This window comes from Schistosoma mansoni (assembly GCF_000237925.1).
Source record: "Schistosoma mansoni, WGS project CABG00000000 data, chromosome 3 unplaced supercontig 0105, strain Puerto Rico, whole genome shotgun sequence".
NCBI classification, from domain to species: Eukaryota; Metazoa; Platyhelminthes; class Trematoda; order Strigeidida; family Schistosomatidae; genus Schistosoma; species Schistosoma mansoni.
The window spans coordinates 701773-724106 of record NW_017386009.1 but is presented as its reverse complement, the minus strand read 5'-3'; the positions used below and the strand labels follow the sequence as shown (position 1 = coordinate 724106).

The following is a 22334-nucleotide window of genomic DNA, read 5'->3' as shown; positions in this document are numbered from 1 at the left end:
CTAGAACTCCTGGATTTACCTCTCGAAGTCAGTCATTAGTGAGCATATGATTATTATTATTATCAGAAAGGGGTTTTTGTGGAGATTTAGTATTTTGGTAAGTTGAAAGTTCTGTATCTACTCCACCTATTTCAACTTCAGTTAGTAGGTGAGTATCGCTAGCTCTCACGATTCGAGTATAGCTTAAAGTCCAATAGTACACAAAGTTGTACTAAGTAATTAAGAACCGTTGATTAAATGGACAACTACTACTAGTCTTATATCAATTGAAATCTCAATTCAAACGGGGGGGGGGGTTAAATTTTAGGAAATTCAATGCGCACTGCTGAGGAGTCCCACAATAGGACGAAACGGCTGTCCAGTACTTCCAGGTTTTCGATAGTGGTCTAGCTTCAATTGACTCACGATTTCAACTATGAAAATACGAAATCTCCACAAAACCCCTTCTGATAATTAATAAAAACTAAACATGACAGTAAGGTAGAAAATACTATGAAGACAAAGAAGGCACAAGAGTAAAAGACATTTATTCATGTATATAAAACAATAAACTGAGAAGAAAAAGATCATTCCCTAGGTGTTTGACGCCATAACTTCAAATCATTTTCTAAGTAGTACCATTTTGATGTAGATCCTAATGAATTAGTCAAAAGTCGATCTATAATGAGTTGAGATGTATTCAAAGCAAGATTTTTGTATTCAGATTGATTTTGATCTTCACTTGGCAATTGTTGTATTTCTGGTACGAATTCAATCTGATGGGTGTGCATAAAGACAAAGAGAGAGAGGTAAACATGTTGATTAGAACACTTTAGGTCAGCATATCACATCAACAGCCGACGATATTTATTTATTTATTTAAACACATAAATATTGGTACAAAGAAGCACCAGATACATATGTGCCACACAAATCTCATTTGATTTGTGTGAGAGCTGTGATACTGCTCAGGTTCCTAAACTGAAGCAGGGGGTTTTCTTAGGAAGGCCATACCCGGAGCCTTTGACCTAAAGGTCTGATCCACAAGGCAGTGAAGCATCGTAAGGAGATGCAGTCCCATGGTAGCCGGTCACCAATAATTGGTTCATACGCCATTTGTTCCCTCAGGATACTGGAGTCCATGTGCACCATTGGTTTGGAATCAGGGTTTTCCAACTTCCCTAGGTGAACTTTCCGTCTCCACCAACCCGGTTAAAGCGCCGGACATTCGCTTTTCGTCCTCTCAATTTCGTGAACAACACCCCCGCCACGAGAATGCAGTGAGTAGGACTTCCCTGACAGAGGCCGTATAGGCGTGGCCATGTGAGAGCATTTGGAGAGGAAGAGCGGGCTCTCCCCACTCTCGGCCGTACCAGGACATTTGGGGGCCAACGAGATGTGTAGAATTCAGTAAATACAACTGATAAGGGTTGATCATTAAAAGTAGATGAGATTTTAGATATGGGATAGTATAACACTAGGAAACGACTTTCTCAGATAATAAGGCGCAGTTGAGTCGTCATAATAGGGAACTTCAACCACCACACCAAAGTAGTAAATATGATGCACATTAACAAGATTCTTCCAAAATGAATTAGAATGATTTCCAATTCGAAGACATCATTTGTAAGATGAAAGCAAATCTCAAGTCAGGATGTAGACCGATCAACTAACCCGTTTAGTAATATCCAAAACCAAACAAAAGATATACAGTTTTTTTTATGTAGGTTTGTTCTCTGAGCTGGATGGTTTGGTCGTGGAGCTTTCATCGTCCTTCTGAACGACATCATCAGCACAAGCTTTGGGTAGAAAAGAAGCGTTTAAATTTCTCCACATGTGCACCTCGATGTTGATTGGTTCTTATTGACCTTAAATCTGTCATTACTGTCATATAGAGTATTTCAAGTAAAAAGCTAACCAATGTTACTTATATTCTAATCTTGATGTATCATATTTGTCGTTAGCTACCGATTGATAATGGATAAAGTAATAACTTCATAAGTGAGAATGTTGCTTATAATTTCTTTATATTTGTCTAATATCCTACTACTGCTCATATCACATACAGTATTGTAAATCAAATTGTACTTGTAAGCAAAGATGGATAGTGGCTAGCAGTGGAATCCATGACACGCGTTTCGTCCTATTTGGGACTCGTCAGCTGGTTGTACCTGAATCTCAGAGTTGATGTTCACTCTGGGACTGGAACCCAGTACCTTTCGCTTCAAATGCCATCGCGTTATCCACTCAGCTACTGAGTCCTGATAGTCACTTCTTGTGCAATAGGGTTAAGTTTAAATTCACTTAGTATTGTTTGTTTGAATCTTCCCATTGATGTTTAGGACTGCAACTGGTCAGTCTCTAATTCAAACAAACAATACTAAATCAAATTGTACTTGTTTACACAACAACTGTCCATAGACTATAGTTTAATAGTATTACACGAATAGCTTAAATAAGAAATATGTGGTCAAAATGAACCCTACACGTTCTGAGTAAAAAGAATCTACTAGTTTCATTCGTAGGTTACATATTTTTGATCATAGATGTATTTGGAACGATTCGAGTATGTTGGGATCAATAAGTGATACACCTGTCTCGATGTGCCCTGTTGGTTGGCATAGGAACAGATCGACAGAAAACTAGTCTTAACCAAACCAAATTGTGGCATCAATCTTTAAAGTCACTGATTATTGGAGTGAGCCATGAAGTTAGTTTCAGACGATCAGGTTGTGATCTGAGCGATTGTCATGACCAACATTTATTTATTTTGTTTAAACACATAAATATTGGTACAAAGAGGCACCAGATATATATGCGCCACACAAGTCTCATTTGATGTGTGTGAGGGCTGTAATACTGCCCAATCGCCCAAACTGAAGCAGTTGGTCTTCTTAAGGAGCCACACCCAGAGTCTTTGACCTAAATATCTGATCCACAAGGCAGTGGAGCATCGTAAGAAGATGCAGTTCCATGGTAGCCGGTGACCAACGACAGTAGTGCCACGAGAAGGCAGTGAGTAGGACTTCTCTGGCAGAGGCTATATGCGCGTGGCCATGTGAGAGCATTTCGAGACCAACATTTAGAGAAATCGAGTGACAACTGAAAATCGGTTCCAATAGAGCAGATGTATTTCCTGTTTATGGTACATGAGATCTTGAGTTTCAAAATTATTTCACACTTTTCAAATCAAATTATCTATGCTTGATCGTTTCTACTATTACTAATGCTAACACTCTGATATTCATCTTGATAATGTCATCAAACTGTAATGATATAGTGAGGTAACTAGGACCAATGCAAAATATGTTTAGGTTTTAACTTGCTTATGGTTGACTGAATTTCGTCAACTCAACACTAAAAACAATTGTCAACCAACACCAAGATCAGAATTTTCAATACAAATGTCAAGACAGTTCCACTGTATGGGGCGGAGACGTGGAGAACTACGAAAGCCATCATCCAGAAGATACAGTTGTTTATTAACAGTTGTCTACGCAAGATACTTCAGATCCGTTGGTCAGACACTGTCAGCAACAAGTTACTGTGGGACACAACAAACCAGATTCGAGAGGAGGAAGAAATCAGGAAGAAGTGCTGGAAGTGGATAGGGCACACATTGAGGAAATCATCCAACTGTGTCACAAGACAAGCCCTCACATGGAATCCTGAAGGCCAAAAGAGAGGAGGAAGACCAAAGAACACATTACACCGAGAAATGGAGACAGACATGAGAAGAATGAACAACAATTGGATAGAACTAGAAAAGAAGGCCCAGGACAGAGTGGGTTGGAGAAAGCTGGTCGGCGGCCTATGCTCCATTGGGAGTAACAGGCGTCAGTAAGTAATTAAGTATTATACATATAGAATTATGCTCCTCCACGAGGGGTAACAGGCGTAAGTAATTAAGTATCAATTCATAAAACTAACCTCATTGAATACATTATTTCTTGATCTTTCAATAAATTTTAAACGATTTTGAAAAAAATTTATACTTGATTGATTAGTCATTGATACTTTAGCTACAATTGAATTTAATTTCATTGGTAAATTTCTACCAGAATATTCAAGTATACCAGCTAATGCTTCAGCTGCTAAACCTTGACCACGATATTTTGATTCAGCTATCATGACAGATAATTCACCTGAAATATTAAATGTATACAAACTACATGATGTATAATATAATTAGAGGGGATTTTGTGGAGATTTCAGTATTTTCATAGTTGAAAGCATGAGTCAATTGAAGCTAGACCACCAAGGAAAACTTGGAAGCACTGGACGACTGTTTCCTCCTATTATGGGACTCCTCAGCAGTGCGCATCCACGATCTCACCTCGCGAGATGCCGGCTCAGTGGTTTATCGGTTAAGTGCTCTGGCGAGAGACTGATAGGTCCTGGGTTCGAATCTCGCGAGGCGGGATCGTGGAAGGGCACCGCCGAGGAGTCCCACCATAGGGAGGAAACGGTTGCCCAGTGCTTCCAGGTTTTCCATGGTGGTCTAGTTTAAATATTATCAATTGACTCGTGATTTCAACTATGAAAATATAAAATATTTGAAAAGAGGAAGAAGAAAGTAACAACATTGGAAATAGAATTTCTTCATGATATATCTTGCTGATTGAATGCTATACTCGGATCCTAAACTATTCTCGTAACCCCCCAAGCTAGAACTACACAGTGACTTGAACACGAGAGAAAAGGTACAAAATATACGAGAAGCACTTTACTCAAAAGGTTCATTCATGTACAGAAAATCTAAGGCTTTTATAGTATTTTAGAAGTCCTTGGGTTTTCCTGAAAATTCTAGAATACTACTAAACAAAGTAACAAAGTAGTAATCAGCCAATCAGAACCCTGCCATGTGACTTTTCACTTTCGCGATGTTTCTAGCAAAACTTCTAGTCAAACACTGATTGGATAAAATGCTTCTTAATGTTTCCTGAGCTTGTCATGTCTATTGCGAGTAGTTTGCAGGATCATTTCAACACTTCAGTAAGAATTTACAGTCATTTTTATGACTTATTTAATTGATAAAATGGATAGCAACAAATAACAGGACAGATTTAGATCAATTACCTAATATTGTACGAAACCATCTATTTCATCTACATCGATTTGAATAATATAACTATCTCTGATAAAAGAAAGTGTAAATAGTGCCTCAAAATACTTAACTCCATAGATATTTGAAGGTGACCTTACTGGTAATAATGAAGTAAGCTAGCTGCAGATATATGGTTAAATATCAACGTTGTATTATGTTACCTAGTACTCATTTAAACTGTTGTTCAATCTCCCATCTAACCAGTTAAGTAATCTAATATATTTTCGCTCTTCAACACACAGATTGTTCTCTTCAGACTTTTAGTATCTTGATCTTTGCTCATGATTGATTGAGAGTATACACAAGATCAGGGTACAACATATCAAAGGACATCAACTGTTAGCTTGAATGATGTAGCTGGCTTCTTATTTCTTAGTTGGAGTTTGTCATAGATCACAAGATTTTAATCGCTGTGATAAAGTTGTAAATCTATATTTAGGGGCTCTGTAGATGATACAGTTCAACTTTTAACATTACTGTATACTTGTTATTTCAGATTAAATTTATTCTTCTTTAAACTATATATCCTATGGTTGATTGCCCATAGTCAGTGATATTATTAATTTGACAATCTTATATTTCATGGTGTCAATACTCTCTTTATCTTCATCGTAGGAGTAGGTTGGAAGAAAGTTAGGGGCGACCAGACCAAAACGTGGCATAAATCCATGAAGTCACTCACAAGTGGACTGAGTCATGTTGGTAGGTGTAGACTACCTGGTTGGGATTCGCGAGATGATAGCAATCGATGCTTAGAGACCTTGAATGACATGGCTGAAAATCGTTTACGATGGCGTGGATGCATCCACACTTTGTGTTCTCCCAAATTCTTATCTTCTGAATTCGCCATGTCTCTATCTTTTTTTCTCTTTCCAAATTTATTTCGCTGAATTATACTCCTTGAATAACATTTTCAAACCCTAATCATTCCGTTTACTGCTTATACTTTTACTACTTCTGTAGTGTGGTCTACTTATATCCATATAAGTAGTATATAGTGATGGTCAGACATAGAATGTATTTTGGCGGAAGATCAACAACGAAAGAACTGAAATGAAGCGCAGTTGGTAGGAAAATGCATGAACAGTGGAATTAGAGAAGATGAACTAATATTTACAGAAGAAATAGTCGAGATTAAGACAATCGATTGTTATTTTGCAAATTAACTGTTTGCTACTGTATGGTTATCAGAATTTAGTGAGATAGTCTGTAATTTGGGCTTAAATACATTCGATTGTCCCCACTCGTGTTCTTGTTTACTACACTTCTACTACTATGGGATTTGAATCGACAACTACATCTCTGTGTTAATGTCGTATGGTGACTCGAACTGATGTACGTCCGTACGAAGTTCTACGTTGTGACTAACTGACTGACTTTATCTTCATATAAAGTGTCAGAAGTTTAACCTGATAGAGATAATATATAAGTGGAAGATATAATGACCGCAATATTTCACTTCACAATAAGTCAAGAGTAAATAGATAAGTAATAAGCACTCTGATTACCTTCAAAATCATTGATAGTATGAGAATATGTAATAAATAAATTAATATCACCAATCATAGAATAGATTTCTGCATTTTCATGAATATTCAATTGTGATTCATCTAGTTCAACTTTGATATTATTCAATGACCAATAGTCTTGATATAATTGTTTACTAAGTAAAATGAAAGTCAATCGATCATCTAAGTTACACCATTGTTCTTGTGCTTCAAATTCCTTCGGTGTAGAATAAGGTTTTTTCGAAATAAGAGATCAGATATTTTCAAAGAAAAACAACAAAAATATATATATCAGAAGGGGTTTGGTGGAGATTTTAGTAATTTTATAGAGTTGAGATCATGAGTCAATGGTTGCTCAATTTCGTGGATTGGTTGAAGTTAGACATTAACACCGTTGGATACCGGCCTACTCAGTGGTCTATCGGTTAAGTGCTCTGGTGCGAGACTGGTAGGTCCTGGGTTCGAATATCGTGAGTGCGGGATCGTGGGTGCACGCTGCTGAGGAGTCCCACAATAGGACGAAACGGCCGTCCAGTGCTTCCAGGTTTTCGATAGTGGTCTAGCTTCAATTGACTCATGATCTCTACTCAATAAATATATATATATATATATATATATATATATATATATATATACAAAATTTAGACAATGTATGTAATCTATTTATCATATTTCTATACATGACTATGAATAAAGGGGATGTCGTCGGGTTCTTGAACTACCGAACAAACGCTTCAATATATGACATATATACAACCAGATACCGATGGTATATATGTATATATGACCAATTCACTAGATACTTTATTTACTGTGGAGTAAAATGACAATAAGTCATACACAACCACTCTAAAACCTTTTTGTCGACGTATCGTATATCATTACAGTTGATTTACAGAAACTATTCCTGTTAGTTTGTATTACAGCACGGTTAACCTTTTTTGAGTAGCAACAGTACAAGTTTCATTCTGATTGTCCTCATTTCTAGTTTCCCATCTTCTGACGATGGATATGTTAGTTGTCCCCGTTGGTTATGTGTGTAGTGTGGTCTACTTATATCCTCATAAGTAGTATATGGTGATCGTCATAGATTGTATTTTGGCAGAAGATCGATAAGAAAAGAATTGAAATGAAGCGCAATTGGTAGGACAATGCATAAACAATGAAATTAGAGAAGATGGATTGATATTTACAGAAGGAACAGTGAAGATTGAGACCATTGATTGTTATTTTGCAAATTAACTGTTTACTACTGTATGGTTATCAGAATTTAGTGAGACAGTCTGTAATTTTATGCTTAAATACATGTGATTGTCCCCATCAGTGTTGTTGTTCACTACACGTCGGCTAAGGCTAGTCATTTATTGATAATTCAAGTTAATACTATTTCATTATCGAAATACAAATGTCTTCAAGTCAATCGTAAGCCCGAGATACTGTTGTCGACTGAGATTTTCTTACACAATAACTTTTTTTCGATATCATGATGGTGTACTGAGTTAAAGGTGGATTAGAATCATAACTGAGCTAAAAGCAGTGATTCGGGACCTACAATCACTTTTCCAATGTCTTAATAATTAACTTGAGTCAAAGACTAAATATTTGTACCACTTTAATCAAGAAGCGTTAGAAAGTATCTCCAGGACTTGTGAGTTAACTATTAGTCATTATGGAGACATTTATGACATCTTAAGTTAGTCAGTTAGCAAAACAGTAGAACTTCGTACGTACATACATCAGTTCGAGTTGCTATACCGCATTAGCACAGAGATACAATTGTCGATTCAAATCCCATAGTGGTAGAGGTAGTAAAAGTATAAGCTGTAATCGGAAAGACTAGGGATTGAAAATGTTATTCAAGGAGCATAGTCCAGTAAAATAAATTCGGAGAGAGAAAAAAAGGACATGAATAATTTAGAAGATTAGAATTTGAGAGAACACAAAGAATGTATGCACCTGCAGATATCTCGCGTACGCCGTAAATAACGCAAGTTGGCAAAAACTAGACGAACCTTCTGTATCCGTGCTGAGATTTCGTCACACACCAGATCACAAAGGCTGATGAGACTACCAATATAAGTGAAGCTGTCAACTACTTCACTCCCTATCATTAGTTCAGGTGCCGATGAGACACAATCTTGAAATAACATTTTGCATTTCGAGGGGGAGAATCGCATCCCGAACATGCTTGCATTGTTGCTTAGGGTGGTTAGAAGACTCTGTATTTTGGTGATGATGAAAGTGTTATCTCTAAAAGCATGTCAACGACAAAGTTAGACGAGAATGAAGAGAGTGGACAGCCCTGACGAACACCACTTAAGGTAATCAATTTTGATGACAGTTCGCCATAGGCTCTAACTCGACTAGTTGTGTTCGAGTAGAGAGCCTTGATGAGGTTAATGTACTTCTTTGGTACTCCTTTCAGTGACAAACACTGCCATAGAACCTCACGATTAACGGAGTCAAATGCCGCCTTAAGGTCAAGAAATACTACTATTGTGGGACGTCTGAATGTACATCTATGTTCTAGGACCTGACGTAGAGTGAATATCTGGTCTATACAACCACGTCCAGGTCGGAAACCAACCTGATTTTCTCTAGTCTGCTCTTCACGAGCTTTCGATAGGCGTCTAAGTATTATTGAAGCTAATATTTTAGACACTATATTAGTCAAACTGATCCCTCAGTGGTTGTCACAAGAGGACTTTTGTTCTTTCTTATAGACTGGCACAATCAGTGATTGGGACCAGTCAGATGGGATTACGTCCAGTTCCCAGATTCTACCTAAAACGTCAGTCAATTTCGCTGCTAGTGCTGGACCACCATCCTTAAAAATCTCAGGGGTAATTCTGTAAGGGCCTGCTCCTCTCCCACGCTTCTAGTTTCCTATGGCTTTTTCAACCTCGTAAAGAGTTGGTGGACTTACATCAATTTTCCATTCAGGTTGACTGGGGATCGAGGGAAACCCAAGTGTAGCTGAAGGGCAGTTGAACTGATCCCTAAAGTGTTCTGCCCATCGATCCAATCTCCTAGATTGTGAATGAATAATATGTCCATCTTTTTCCGAGATAATTTCGCTGACAGTTGGATTCCTAATACCGGTTTCTTTAATAAGTCTGAACAGTAGTCTGCTGTTAGCTATTACCGCTGCCTTTTCCATCTCTCTTGCTTTCGCTACCCACCACTGTTCACGATCATTGCGTAGGCTTCTTATTAGGCTGCGCTTAAGCTGACTCCGCTCTTCGTTATGTTCAGGGCCAGATGAGATAAGTTTTCGATCATCTATCAGTGTGGTAGATGCTGCTGAGATCTAGTGTTCCTCCCCAACTTTATGGCTTACCGTACTAGCAGATATCCACAGTTTTCGGATGTCATTCCACGCTGCCTAGGGGTGGACACAACTTACATGGCTGCCTAATTGTTTTTTTAGTTGTCCCTCAAATATATTTATAGCTTACCTATCATTAAGTAGAACCCTAATAGGCTTCCTTGTAGCGTCTTTCCTACGTCCAATAAGACACAGACAGATAGCGCTTGCACTAGAGCATGATCTGAATCTAAGCATGCGCTTCAGAATGAGCGAGTCTTCTATCGAGCCCCTTCATCGGTGGCTGATAGCGATGTGATCTAATTGGGTACAACGTTGTGACGAATTCGGGGGTCACCATGTCAAAAGGTGTTTTTTATTGTGCTTAAAGTTAGTATTTATAAGAAACAGGCGGTTATCTGAGCATAGATGCAACAGATGGTCGCCATTATCTGTTCTTTTAGTCACGACACCATAAGATCCACCCAGGTGTCTTTCCCTTTCGCTTAGTTTACCTACTTGAGCATTAAAGTCACCAGTCACTATTACTACATCAGAGCGCCCAACGTTTTGGAGATCAGAAATCTTTCTGTAAAACCCATCTTTTACCTCATCTGAGCTGCAGTCAATGGGACAGTAGGGAGAAAAGACGAAGAGGCAACGACGAGTGTCCCTATCTTTCCGAGTCCTTACCGGTCCGTTTAGTCGGACAGCGCACAAACGACTGTCTACTGGGATCTAGTCTAAGAGAACTAGTTTTGCCCTAGGACTCAATGCTATACCTACATCATCGAGGTCACAAGAAGCAGCACCAGGGCTCCCAGACACACGAAGCGTGAATCAAGATGGATTTTATTTTGACATGGTGAGGTCAATTAAATGACGCTACTCGGATCCTGTATGCGCGTTTCGGAGACGCAGCATACATCGATGGCGCGAGATTCTGAAGTCCTGGCTAAGGAAGCCTGTTGTCCTATTTGGCACAGTGTTCCGACGTTAAAAGCTCCTACATACAGTTTAGAGCGTGGTTTCAGGAGACCAGGAATAACGTTCTGCGTACTCAAATAGTTTGCATTGGCGGCGTGGAGTGATAAAGGAAACGTGAGAACAACTAGTTGTGGAGATAAGAGAGTTATTATGAGGTGTAGGAAGGATTTGATTGTGACCAACTTGGTGTGCTGTTACGGGTATGAGGGCTGATGTCTCTTTCCGACTGCCCATACCGCTGAAGGAACATCTTAAGTGAATCTGAAACTATTCGTAGAATTGCAATCAACTGTTTTAAGCTACTTAACATTGTAATTAAGTGAGTTAGGATATCAAGTTACATAGACTAGTATCTCACTTACAAGTCAATCGGGTAGGATTCCATTTGTATTATGGACTATACAGGCGAAACATTGGTTACTGCTACTAAGTAATCCATTGAATACCTAACCATGTACACACAATACCATTTCAAATTGGACAACATCAGAGAGATTTACACAGACCAACTGATTAATATGTTTGCTTTTATGCGATTAGAATTTAACAGTAATATAACTCCCAGTTTTCCGATATTATAACATACACCTGAAATGATCTGTCAATTCGAACATTAAAGTATTCTTCACTTATTTATAATAAATACAGGAACCCGGAACTTGATGGTACCGGGACGAGTTTTCCTAATTCATATCAGAACAGTGAATGAGAGGAAATCGACAAAATGAATAGTTTAGAGAAGGGATCCCTTTTCAACGAATTTATTATCAAGCTGTAAAATCGTGTATGTATACATGTATATGAAGATTTTTTCTTATTACATAATCTAGCATGGCAACTTGAACTGATGTAGGTACGTACGAAGTTCTACGTTGTGACTGATTGACTGATTCTATTACATCATCACGTGTACTCCTTCTTCACATGTCCTCATGAAACTAATTTTCATATGTATGTAGAACATGATGACAAATTCGTTGAAAAGCGATCCCGTTACTGAAATTCCTGTTTTTAACGTTTACATAGGAATTATATGTTAATTTAAGAAAAAGAATGGTAACGACGTTGAAATAATCATAGCATTTTAGCGTAACTTATTATGCAACAGTAGTATATCTTTTTTTATTTATTTAAACACATAAATATTGGTACAAAGAAGCACCAGATACATATGCGCCACACAAATCTCATTTGATCTGTGTGAGGGCTGTGATACTGCTCAGGTTCCTAAACTGAAGCAGGTGGTTTTCTTAGGGAGCCACACCCGGAGCCTTTGACCTAAAGGCCTAATCCACAAGGCAGTGGAGCATTGTGAGGAAATGCAGTCCCATGGTAGCCGGTCACCAACGATTGGTTCATACTCCATTTGTTCCTTCAGGATACTGGAGCCCATGTGCACCATTGGTTTGGAATCAGGATTTTTCAACTCCCTAGGTGGACTTTCCGTGTCGACCAACCTGGTTAAAGCGCCGGACATTTGCTTTTCGTCCTCTCAATTCCGCAGACAACAGTAGTGCCACGAGAAGGCAGTGAGTAGGACTTCCCTGGTAGAGGCTATATACGCGTGACCATGTGAGAGCATTTCGAGAGAGAGAGCGGCCTATCCCCACTCTCGACCGTACCGGGGCAGTAGTATATAAAACATGTAAAAAGTTTGCACGAGTATATGAGAATAGTTTAGCAGCTTAATCGATTTTAAAACGAATTCGCTAAACCCATCCATACTCTAACGTTGGATGACATTAGAAAGTCACGTTATCACTTGTAAAATAAATACTGAAAATCCAAATTAAACAACTGATTATCCTGTGTACGTATATTGATCGTGCAAAACTATTAACAATTGCTCAAACTACATTAATTGGATGAGTGACACGAATGAGACCAAATTATCTCAGATAGACATAATACACTGGAAAAAAACAAAATACCCGTGGCACACAGTGTCATCAATTCTTGGAATCTGTTGCCACAAGCAGTGGTGTCCGCACCTTCAATTGACTTATTCAAGAGATTAGACGCTCACAGAAGCATACTAGTAAAGAAATAATATAGGCTGTAGGCTTTCCGTCTTTACTACACAAATCTGGAAGTAATTTACATAAATATATAGTCTAGGCCACATATCTGACAGACTACTTGTCACATCACAGTATTTAAAAACTCCCCAATTAGAAAGATCATTATTAACTCTTTAACGTAATGTCGATCCCAATCTCGGATAAAGGGGAAAAGTTGGGCATGGAATCATCAACCCATCCCGTTGAAAGCAACCTTGCTAAAGAAACGCTAACATAAAAACCACTTAAACTCTGTCCTCCGAGTTGAAGGAAGAATTATGACGTCTAATGATGAAAGCCCGATATTTTTCGAAAGTCACAGGGTCGATGCCCCTTCTAATAACCAGAGCAACAATTAGTATATGTACACGTAATGTCCTACAATGTGGGAGGACTAATCAAATAGCTGTGGAAATGAGATGATACAACTTGGCGGTTCTCGGAATAAGTGAAATCCATTGGACGCAGGTTAGATAGAAAAGACTATCATCGAGAGAGGCACTGTTGCACTTTGGTCATGCAGATAAATTCTTTGTGTCGTGACATACGAGAAGCCTTATCGGTGTTATTTAAAGAAGCACGAAAAACACTGATAGGATGGGAATCTCATGGGTCCGGAATCGATGGAGCATCCTTCAAAACAAAGGAGGGTATTACAATGAAGGAAAGCACGGAATACAATAGACAGCTTCGATGCGACTAGACAATTTGGATTTCTCAGATGACCTGGCTATCCTATCCCATACGCAGCAACAAATTCAGATAAAGACGGTTAGTGTATCAGCAAAGTCTACATCAGTAGACCCCAACATACACAAAAGTAAAAGCAAGATCCCGAAATACAACACAGGCTAAACTAACACAATCATACTTGATGCAGAAACTGTGGAAAAGATGGAAAACTTTTAAGCGTCTGGTCAGCATCATCAAAGAACAGGGAGAATCTGATGCATATATAGAGGCAAGGATTGACAAGTTACGGGCAACATTCATACAATTGAAGAATATCTGGAATTCAAAACCACTGTCAGCCAACATCAGTCAAAATCTTCAATACGAACGTCAAGACAGCTACAATGTACGGAGCTGAAAATCGGAGAACTAATAAAACCATCATCAAATAGGTACAAGCCTTTATTAACGGTTGTCTGCTCAAGATACTCAATGTCCGTTGACCGGATACCAGCAGCGACAACCCACAACGGAAGAGAACAAACCAGCTTCCAGCTGGAGAGGAAATTAGGAAAAGATTTGGGAGATAGATAGGACATGAATTGCGAAAATCATCAAACTAGACCACGAGTCAATCCCTAACATGGAATCATGAGGAGAAAAGCAAGAGAGGAAGACCAAATAACACACTGCGTCGGGAATCGGAGGTAGAGATTATAAGAATGAATAGCAATTGAAAACAAGTGGAAAGGACTGTTCATGACAGAGTTCGATAAGCAATCCTGGTGGGTGATGTTATCTGTCCACGAAAGATAACAGGTGTAAGTATATTACTTGTAAACAGATTACGAATTATCCGGTAACAATGCCTATAAAAACAATCCAAGCTGTATGCGAACGCGTAGTCCCGTAGTAATACTAAGTGATCATTTAGTGCTTCTAGGTTTTTAACCGTGGTTTCAGACCAGTTAGTGATTCAAACTATGAGAATTCCATAATCCTCACAAATTCCCCTACAATAAGCCAATTTTACTTGATTTATGGAGCAGATAAATATATGGATGATTTGGAATCATAATGTGCAGTGAGACAAGTAACACTCATTATCGTCATATTATAAATTATCGTAAGACTACACACCCTCAATCATACAGCCGTTAGCTAATGGAACATGGAACGACTACTATGTGACAAACATTCCATGTGAAAATAATTATTAAGTGAACCAGTATTTAATAACCACAGCGTGGTGCGACAGTATTAAAACTTGATGTCGAGCTCGAAAAATAGATTCCCATGACTCCCAGTAAGGTGTCGGAAAAGCTCTCAATTTCTTAATTTATGATCGGAACTGATGTGTTACTTTTAAGACATGACTATGATTATCGATCTGTCATGCTTTGATAAACGTATCGACTAAATTGACAATCTATCTATTAGGAATGATTGGGTATTACTCACTGCGGCACTGCCTGTTCAAATTGGGATGGGTATTTTATTAAACTGCCTGAGATTAGTCTGCCTAACATGAGACTGGAGCTGTTTTAGTAAATACGAAATCACCATTCTTGTCAGAGTAGACCAATAGCGTCTTTATTGAGGACAGAGACGATAAACAAGTCTTACAAGGTAACCTTCGTAGTCATGTGGATGAGATAAAGTGACTGTGTACAATTAAATTAAAAGATTTGATTGTGTGGCAAATTGTCTATCATAACCACTTACTACATATTTCAATTACTTTGTCAGACCGAACAATTTATGCCCTTAAATATTAAAAAGCGTCTAGAAAATGCGACAGCAAGCCAGATACTGTTAGCGTTTTGATTCAATCAGCATGTAAATTAGTTTACGGTAGGTTATATAAGTATTCGGGCGAACTTGAGTTCTAGAAAAGTTTTTGCAGTTGTGGACACTACAGGTTTGGTGATAATAGGTTGAAATTAAACGTCTCAAGAACATAGACCTAGAATATAGCAGAAAGGCGGCTGTTCTTACATAATAAGTAGAAACTTTAGTCGGCGTCAAAAGAGTAAGTACTTTGTTGGTTACAGGACTTCTCGACAAATTTCACGAAAAGCGACTGAAACGATAAGACCCACTCAATCGGACTTACTGTAGGACGGGAGGACTATTGCTTAATTTTAAGTAACGATTGACGTGTTTTCATCAAGAACCTATAAGCAACTCAATCAGAAACCCGAAAATCATGATCGGATAAAATTAGGTTGTCTTTCTCATCGAGTAAAATATGATGACAAGTTTGTCAAAAAACTCCTCTGACCAGAAACTAGTTTACGCGGTTATAAGATTCGTCCTAGTGCAACTTGTGAAATAAGCAACTATGCACTACACAGGCTCAGAATCATCCTTACTAGATCACATATTGACCAATACAAAGAAATAGTCACAAACCTCCAGTATTTGCTACCCTTAGATAAGAGTTACCGCGAAGTCCTAGTCTTCGATTTTCATAACCTTGTCTACAACGATGTGTTAGCCTAATCGTCTGGAAAGCAAATATACAGGGGCTGTACACTTGGTACAATGGACAATAAAGTCACGTACCCAGACGTATAGGGACACACAAAATTCACTGCACTTCATATCCCTTGGACTACACTAAGGAGCTCGAGGAACTCTTCACGGTGGTTCATCAAAGAGTTTCACACTCTTCCTCGTATAAGAATATGGGAGGGATTTAGGCTGCCTAGTATCGACGAAAATTTCAGTTTCGGTAAGCTTGAAGCATGTGCGCCTTGACTCTCAGCCAGTCTAGAAGATTGTATGAAGAGTTTGCTAAAGAGTCTATAAAATACTCTAAACGCTAAATAAGGGACTGAGAGAAGAGGCAGCATACCACGGTCACGGGTAGATATTAGTACTGCATCAATAGGTAGGGATGATTATGGTGAAGCTCACGTATAAAATTAATTTTGCAATGTATACACTATAATGATGCCCTTGCCTAGTTTTTAGTGACCGCTGCCCACACACTCTGAAGATTATAGAACTCGATATCTTTTATCTGCTAAATAAGCTTGTGATTAGACAGACTTCATGGGACCCGCTGCAATGCATTCTGGACTAATAAAGGAATAGACAGATTTCATGCCTCATGAACTTAGCAGTAGCCGGTGAAAATTAGTGCGCTCCCAAAAAAACCAAAGGTTTTCAATGCAGCCTACATCGACTTAAATATGGCTTTTCACAGTTTCTCACAGCCAGAAGCTACGTGAGATATCAGATATTGGGGTTGGAGGTAATTTTTACATGCGGATAAAAGACTTCCTAGACTTTCTAGTTGTTAAACTGTTTAGAGGAGTGTCTTAATGTACAGCCTTGGGGCGTTGTTCTCCCTGTATCTAAAAGGCTTTTTTCGCCTGAGTTAACCTAATTTGCTATAATACTGACAACTTCAAGTAATGGAGAGCGATAAATATGTTTTCGGAATCCTAAAACTAGCATCGGAAGTCATGTAAATTATCTCAAATTTATCAGTTACCAGTAAACGCGTGCAAGTGCATTAGGATGTAAAATGTCCACCAAAGTACATATACATAGAGTGAATAACACAGTACTATCAGTTGCCCGAAGATACACTGATCTGAAGTCATCGTTAGCCGAAGCTTACAACCACTGCATACTTCTGTGCGTTAGCTGCGAAAGGATTTAGGAGCTTATGGTTAATACTAGAGCCGCCAGTAATGTCGTTGCTAAATACTTTTTCACTTTGATGCCTTATAAACTGAAGTACTGCAAACAATTGTCTAGTTTCTGCTCAAAAAGGTACACAGTTATTGGAAAAAGTACGAAGAACCCCAACTAGGCTGATTCCCAAAATCGCAAAGCCCTCGTATGACAAACTAAATTTATTTCCCTTATCAAATAGAATTAGAAAGGATCACAGTTCTCAAATTACTCAATCATAGATACACATATGATATGTCTTCATTTTTCTTGTCTCGTAAATGACTTTATGAGGACATTGTAAAACAGTTCACAAGCCCAGAACGAATCACTTGTCAGACGACAATCAACTTTCGCATCAAATCATCAACAAGTTTAATCCATTACCTCATCTGTTGACACTTCAAAAGCTGGACCAAGTGGAAGACTACAACGAGCCACACACACTACCAAAATCGAAACGTATATAACAACTATGATGTCTCTAAGGAACTGTATTCTTGCAAAGAAAGACGATCCTTGTATTGTTTATTCATTTAAGCACATAAATATTGGTGCAACAGGATACCAGATACATATGCGCCACACAACTCTCATTTGATGCGCTTTCGTCCTCTTGATTCCGTAAACACTTACGCCACGAGAAGGCAGTGAGTGGAACTTCTCTGACAGATCGACCGGATCATATGAGACCTAAAGAACAGCTCGACTTCATGGCCATTCTATGAATGTTACAAATCTTGCATACTTGAAAGGAGTAAATGCTATCAATCTAAACTACTGAACTATGTTATGCTTCGTAAAGGTATAAAAAGCTTTCGAGGTATGACGAGTTTATCTATAAGACCTCTGTGTAGTATAGATGTAGATGTGTGAATAGAGTGAGTTTTATAAATATCAAAATGAATCAAGATTTTGGTAGTGGTCACAACGAATTGCACCAATTATGTTAATATTAGTAAAACACATCTATAAGTAAAAGTCGGAATGATGAACACTGGCTAACCTCTTGAGAAAACTGCGAATCAAACTTTCAAAGCACACATATACTACGAGACTAAGTCGTATGCAACCGACTGCACAACTTACAGTACCTCGTCCAGTGTCAGCTGTTCCGAAGATGTAGTTTCTCTCAACCACGAATCTTGCATCCAACTGTGATACTTTGGAACATGGACACGAAGATATGGGACCATAAACAGTCGAGGTGTTTCCAATACTGTTTCTTGATTTAATCTCATCCCTAAGCAAAATGTAATTTAACAGTTAACACCCCGTTTTAATCAAACATGAAAAAGAAGTCTGAGTACCAAATACATATAATTGTACAATTAGTCGGTCTTTGTTGTTCTTGTGTATATCTGCTGTGAATTATGTTTGCAGACCATTTTTATGGAACCTAGAACAGTATTTGAGAAATTAAGACAGTAAACATACCTCGTCGCCACAGCTCCTCGAGAGCATGACGTGCCAGAGACGCCCGAATTTTTAATCGTTCTGACACAACGGAAGGTGTTATAACCTTGTACTGAGGAACTTCTTTTAGCAGCTTTTCAAAAGTTGCGTTATCGAACAACACCATATTAGCTAGTTTATCCCGAACTTTTCCTTTAGACCATTTTTTCTTCTTTGCTTTCCCACCACCCTCTTTGGGTTTCATAGGCTTTTTTGATGGCTCTTTCTTCCCACCTTTCGGTGCTTGCTTTGGTGGCTAAAGACATAAGCTTACGTGGATTCCGACACTTACCATGCTTGTAGAGCGTGGGGAAGCTAACTCGTCAAATTGGCACCGTCACCCGCCAAAGGACGCTACTGATGTACAATGTCTCAGTACGAAACTCAATGTTTATAATATGACAGAATTACCCTAAAATGCATTTGTCTTACACGTTCCACTTCAGTTTAACTCTGCTGGTGGCACTTTATTCTGTACATTATATCACACTACTTCTCAGATACTCGAGAAGCAGAATGAAATGTTTCGGCAATACTAAATTTTATGGATAAATCAGATTCAGGTTTGTGCAGTAAGAACATAAGCTCAATGGCCTATCTTATGCCTTTTCAAGCATACTTCTGTGAGTGCCTAGTCTTCTTCTGGATGGGTCATTTAAGAGGGCGTAAACCTCTGCTTGGGGTTACAGGCTCCAAGGACTAATGGTTCAAACGGTTCAAATGGTTGTGGACGGGATAGAAGCTTTCGCTTAACGGGCTTCCATGTCTAGTAGCAGGGGATCACCAATACCTCCAGGCAAGAACCTAGGTATATTAACGATAATAGAGGAAAAAATCGGTAAATCATAATATGTTATCCTTAGTCCTTAAGAATAGATCAAGTTTCCTCTTAGAGGACTCCTGGAAAGTCACTTGGACTAGCTGAGTCTGCAGAAAGTTCCAGCATTTGATAACTCTTACGGAGTAGGAGTTGTGTCTACAGTCTGTTCTGCTATGTTGGGTCTCCAGTTTCTGGGTGTTACCTCTTACGTTAGTGTTGTGGCTAAGCTTAGGATGTTTAAGGGGATGACCAGAAGTATTAAGGGTACTGTAAGTCATAAGGTGACCTCTAAGACACCTGTACTCTAACGGGTAAAGGTTGAGTGATTGGAGGCGCTCTTCATAAGGTTTGAATTTGAGTCTCTGGACTGATTTCGTGGCTCGACGTTGGATACTTTCCAGAGTGTCCTTATCCTTTTTGGAGGAAGAGAGGAAATACTATGTTTCCGTACTCTAAATGGGGACGAATAAAACTGTTGAAGATTATGTGGAAGGTTCTACCGTCAAACTGGCCAAAAATCAGACTCGTTTTATCTTCACTATGCGTATACACCTCATACATATTGATTATCTTTTGCACTTAATTGAGACTTTCATAGCATCACCCCAAAACTATGACTGTACACGTACAAACACTTATTCTAACGTCATATCTTACCGCGGTAATAAATTATTTACTTATTGATTTATTCTGTTTTATTTTATTTTTATTACTTGTTTTGCTATACATACATAGTTGTTTATTCTTGTTCTGCGTTGAGATATTTACGTATTCCGCGTCTCCTTTATTTCCATTTCCTTAGTTTCTTCCTTTCCTCCGTCAAAATCAATTCAAAATTCTTGCCAATTACGCAGAACCTGATTTATTATTACTATTCCATTATTAGTATTTAATTTTCCTTTTCCTTCCTTTCTCAAACATGGCAAATGTAATGCTAACATTATTGAAAATTGTGTATTATTGCATTTTTGAAGAAACTCGAAATGGTTTCTTCACAGTACTTTAGTACTCATAAGGTGTTTGTGAATAATAATAGTAATAATGTTACCAGTGCAAGGTTTGCTTGAGAGGCGTTTTTGCCACAGTTAGCATACGATTTCAGGTCGTAGGGTACCAACACTCCCAAATCTTTTTAGACCTGGCAAACCTCTAGAGAGGAGTTACCTAAGTTGTAACTATAGTCTGCAACATGTCGCAGATGGACTACTTTGAACTTTGAAGTGTTGAAGGTGAGTCCGTTGTTGTCTGCCCAACTTTGAAGTCGAGTCAGATCCTCTTGAAGTGCTAGTATATCCTTCTGGTCACGTATCTCTCTCTAAAGTTTCACATCATCGGCAAAAAGCAATAAGTCTGATGAAACTTGTTGAGGAAGATCATTAATGTAAATCAAGAAGAGAAGAGGTCCTAGTATTGAGTCCTGGTGGACCCCATTAGGACATTCCATAGCCTGAGAGAGAGTGAAGTTAACCCTGACCTTAAAATGTCGGCTTTCAGCATTGGGAACTCTACTATACTTGTGAGTTCATTTGCATACAGTAAAAAGACTAAAAGACCCAGGACAGAAACTGGCGGTACTCAACTAAGTACTGGTTTCTAATTGGAGCACTTGGAATTTACTCTTACTTTCTTTCTACGACCTACCACGAAATCCTTAAGCCATCTTAAGAAAGGGCCGGCAATGCCTAGATTTCCCAGCTTCAAGAACAGCCTCTTTGTTGGCACCTTGTCAAATGCACGTATTTAAAATTTCAATTCGATACTTGAAGTAGATGCGTCAGAGAATCTTGAATTAGCTTTTTTAAGCGATGACGGCGTACCGCATGCTACCCGTATTCATATTATGACATTTTTCAGTTTTAGGATTAGGTCTATTAATATGACAGACCTCTGTCCACTTCTCGCTTGTTATAAGGAGATTTGTTGTGCGAGATAAACCTTTTCTGAAATCATGTTGTCCACTGTTTAACGAGTCGCTGGTTTCCACAAATGTCATAATGTTCTTTTGGCTATTCTCTTCAGTTTTTAGCGACGACACTGGTGAGGCTGACAAGTCCGCAGATTAATGGAAGTTGTCTTGGTCCTGTTAAATGTATGAGAGTGACAATTGTATCCCTCCAGTCAGTAGGTAAAACACCTTGGCCAAGTGACATATTAAATATCACAGTCAGTGTGAAGGCATTATATTGTGCGATTTGTCTTAAGATTTTGGGGTGTGGTTCATCCGGCTCTGTTGACCATGGCATCTGATTTTTCCTGATCATCCTCCAAAATTTCAGACCCACACTCTTCCTCAATTAGCTTGGAAATCCAATGCTGTATTCTTGTTTTGTAATTTGTGTATGAGAATAGTCTTTTAGGCTGTGCGATTACAAATTAGGCTAACTGCATTTCATATTTCCTCTGAGCTTCTTGGAAAGGAATTGTAGATTTATTTCTTATCGACCTGTAGTGTTCCATCATACTTGCAGTATCAAGGCTGGTGGCGATTTTCGAACATTTCCTCCTTCGTCTTAGAAAACGTCGAATATTCCGGTCTATCCAAGGATGATCGTGTTTCTTCACTCTCCTTGGGACTGTCCAGGTTGTAATTGGTCGAGTAGCCTGGTTGTATAACTGCCGGAAATTAGTGTGCGCCTCTCCTACTGATGCGACTGAGTCAATTATCCAGTTTTTTTAACTAATGCTGCAGAGTTGATCGCTTTCATGGAGATTGTTTCGCTCTGAACTTCGACAATGTGAAAACCCTTAA

General features: G+C 38.6%; 1 protein-coding gene and 1 non-coding gene across 2 annotated transcripts; both read right to left on the bottom strand.

Annotated features, from left to right (window-relative positions):
• Positions 1–566: 566 nt before the first annotated feature.
• Positions 567–19060, bottom strand: Smp_017450 (hypothetical protein; the record flags this gene model as incomplete). The annotated part of the gene is made up of 6 exons (XM_018791301.1): positions 567–755; positions 3910–4124; positions 6595–6749; positions 18400–18553; positions 18748–19021; positions 19058–19060. 6 exons carry the CDS (start codon positions 19058–19060, stop codon positions 567–569), a joined length of 990 nt encoding a protein of 329 aa, XP_018645514.1.
• Smp_tRNA_02361_Gln_TTG.1.1 lies at positions 2171–2237 on the bottom strand. Its single transcript has one exon. It is a non-coding gene (tRNA).
• Positions 19061–22334: the final 3274 nt, after the last annotated feature.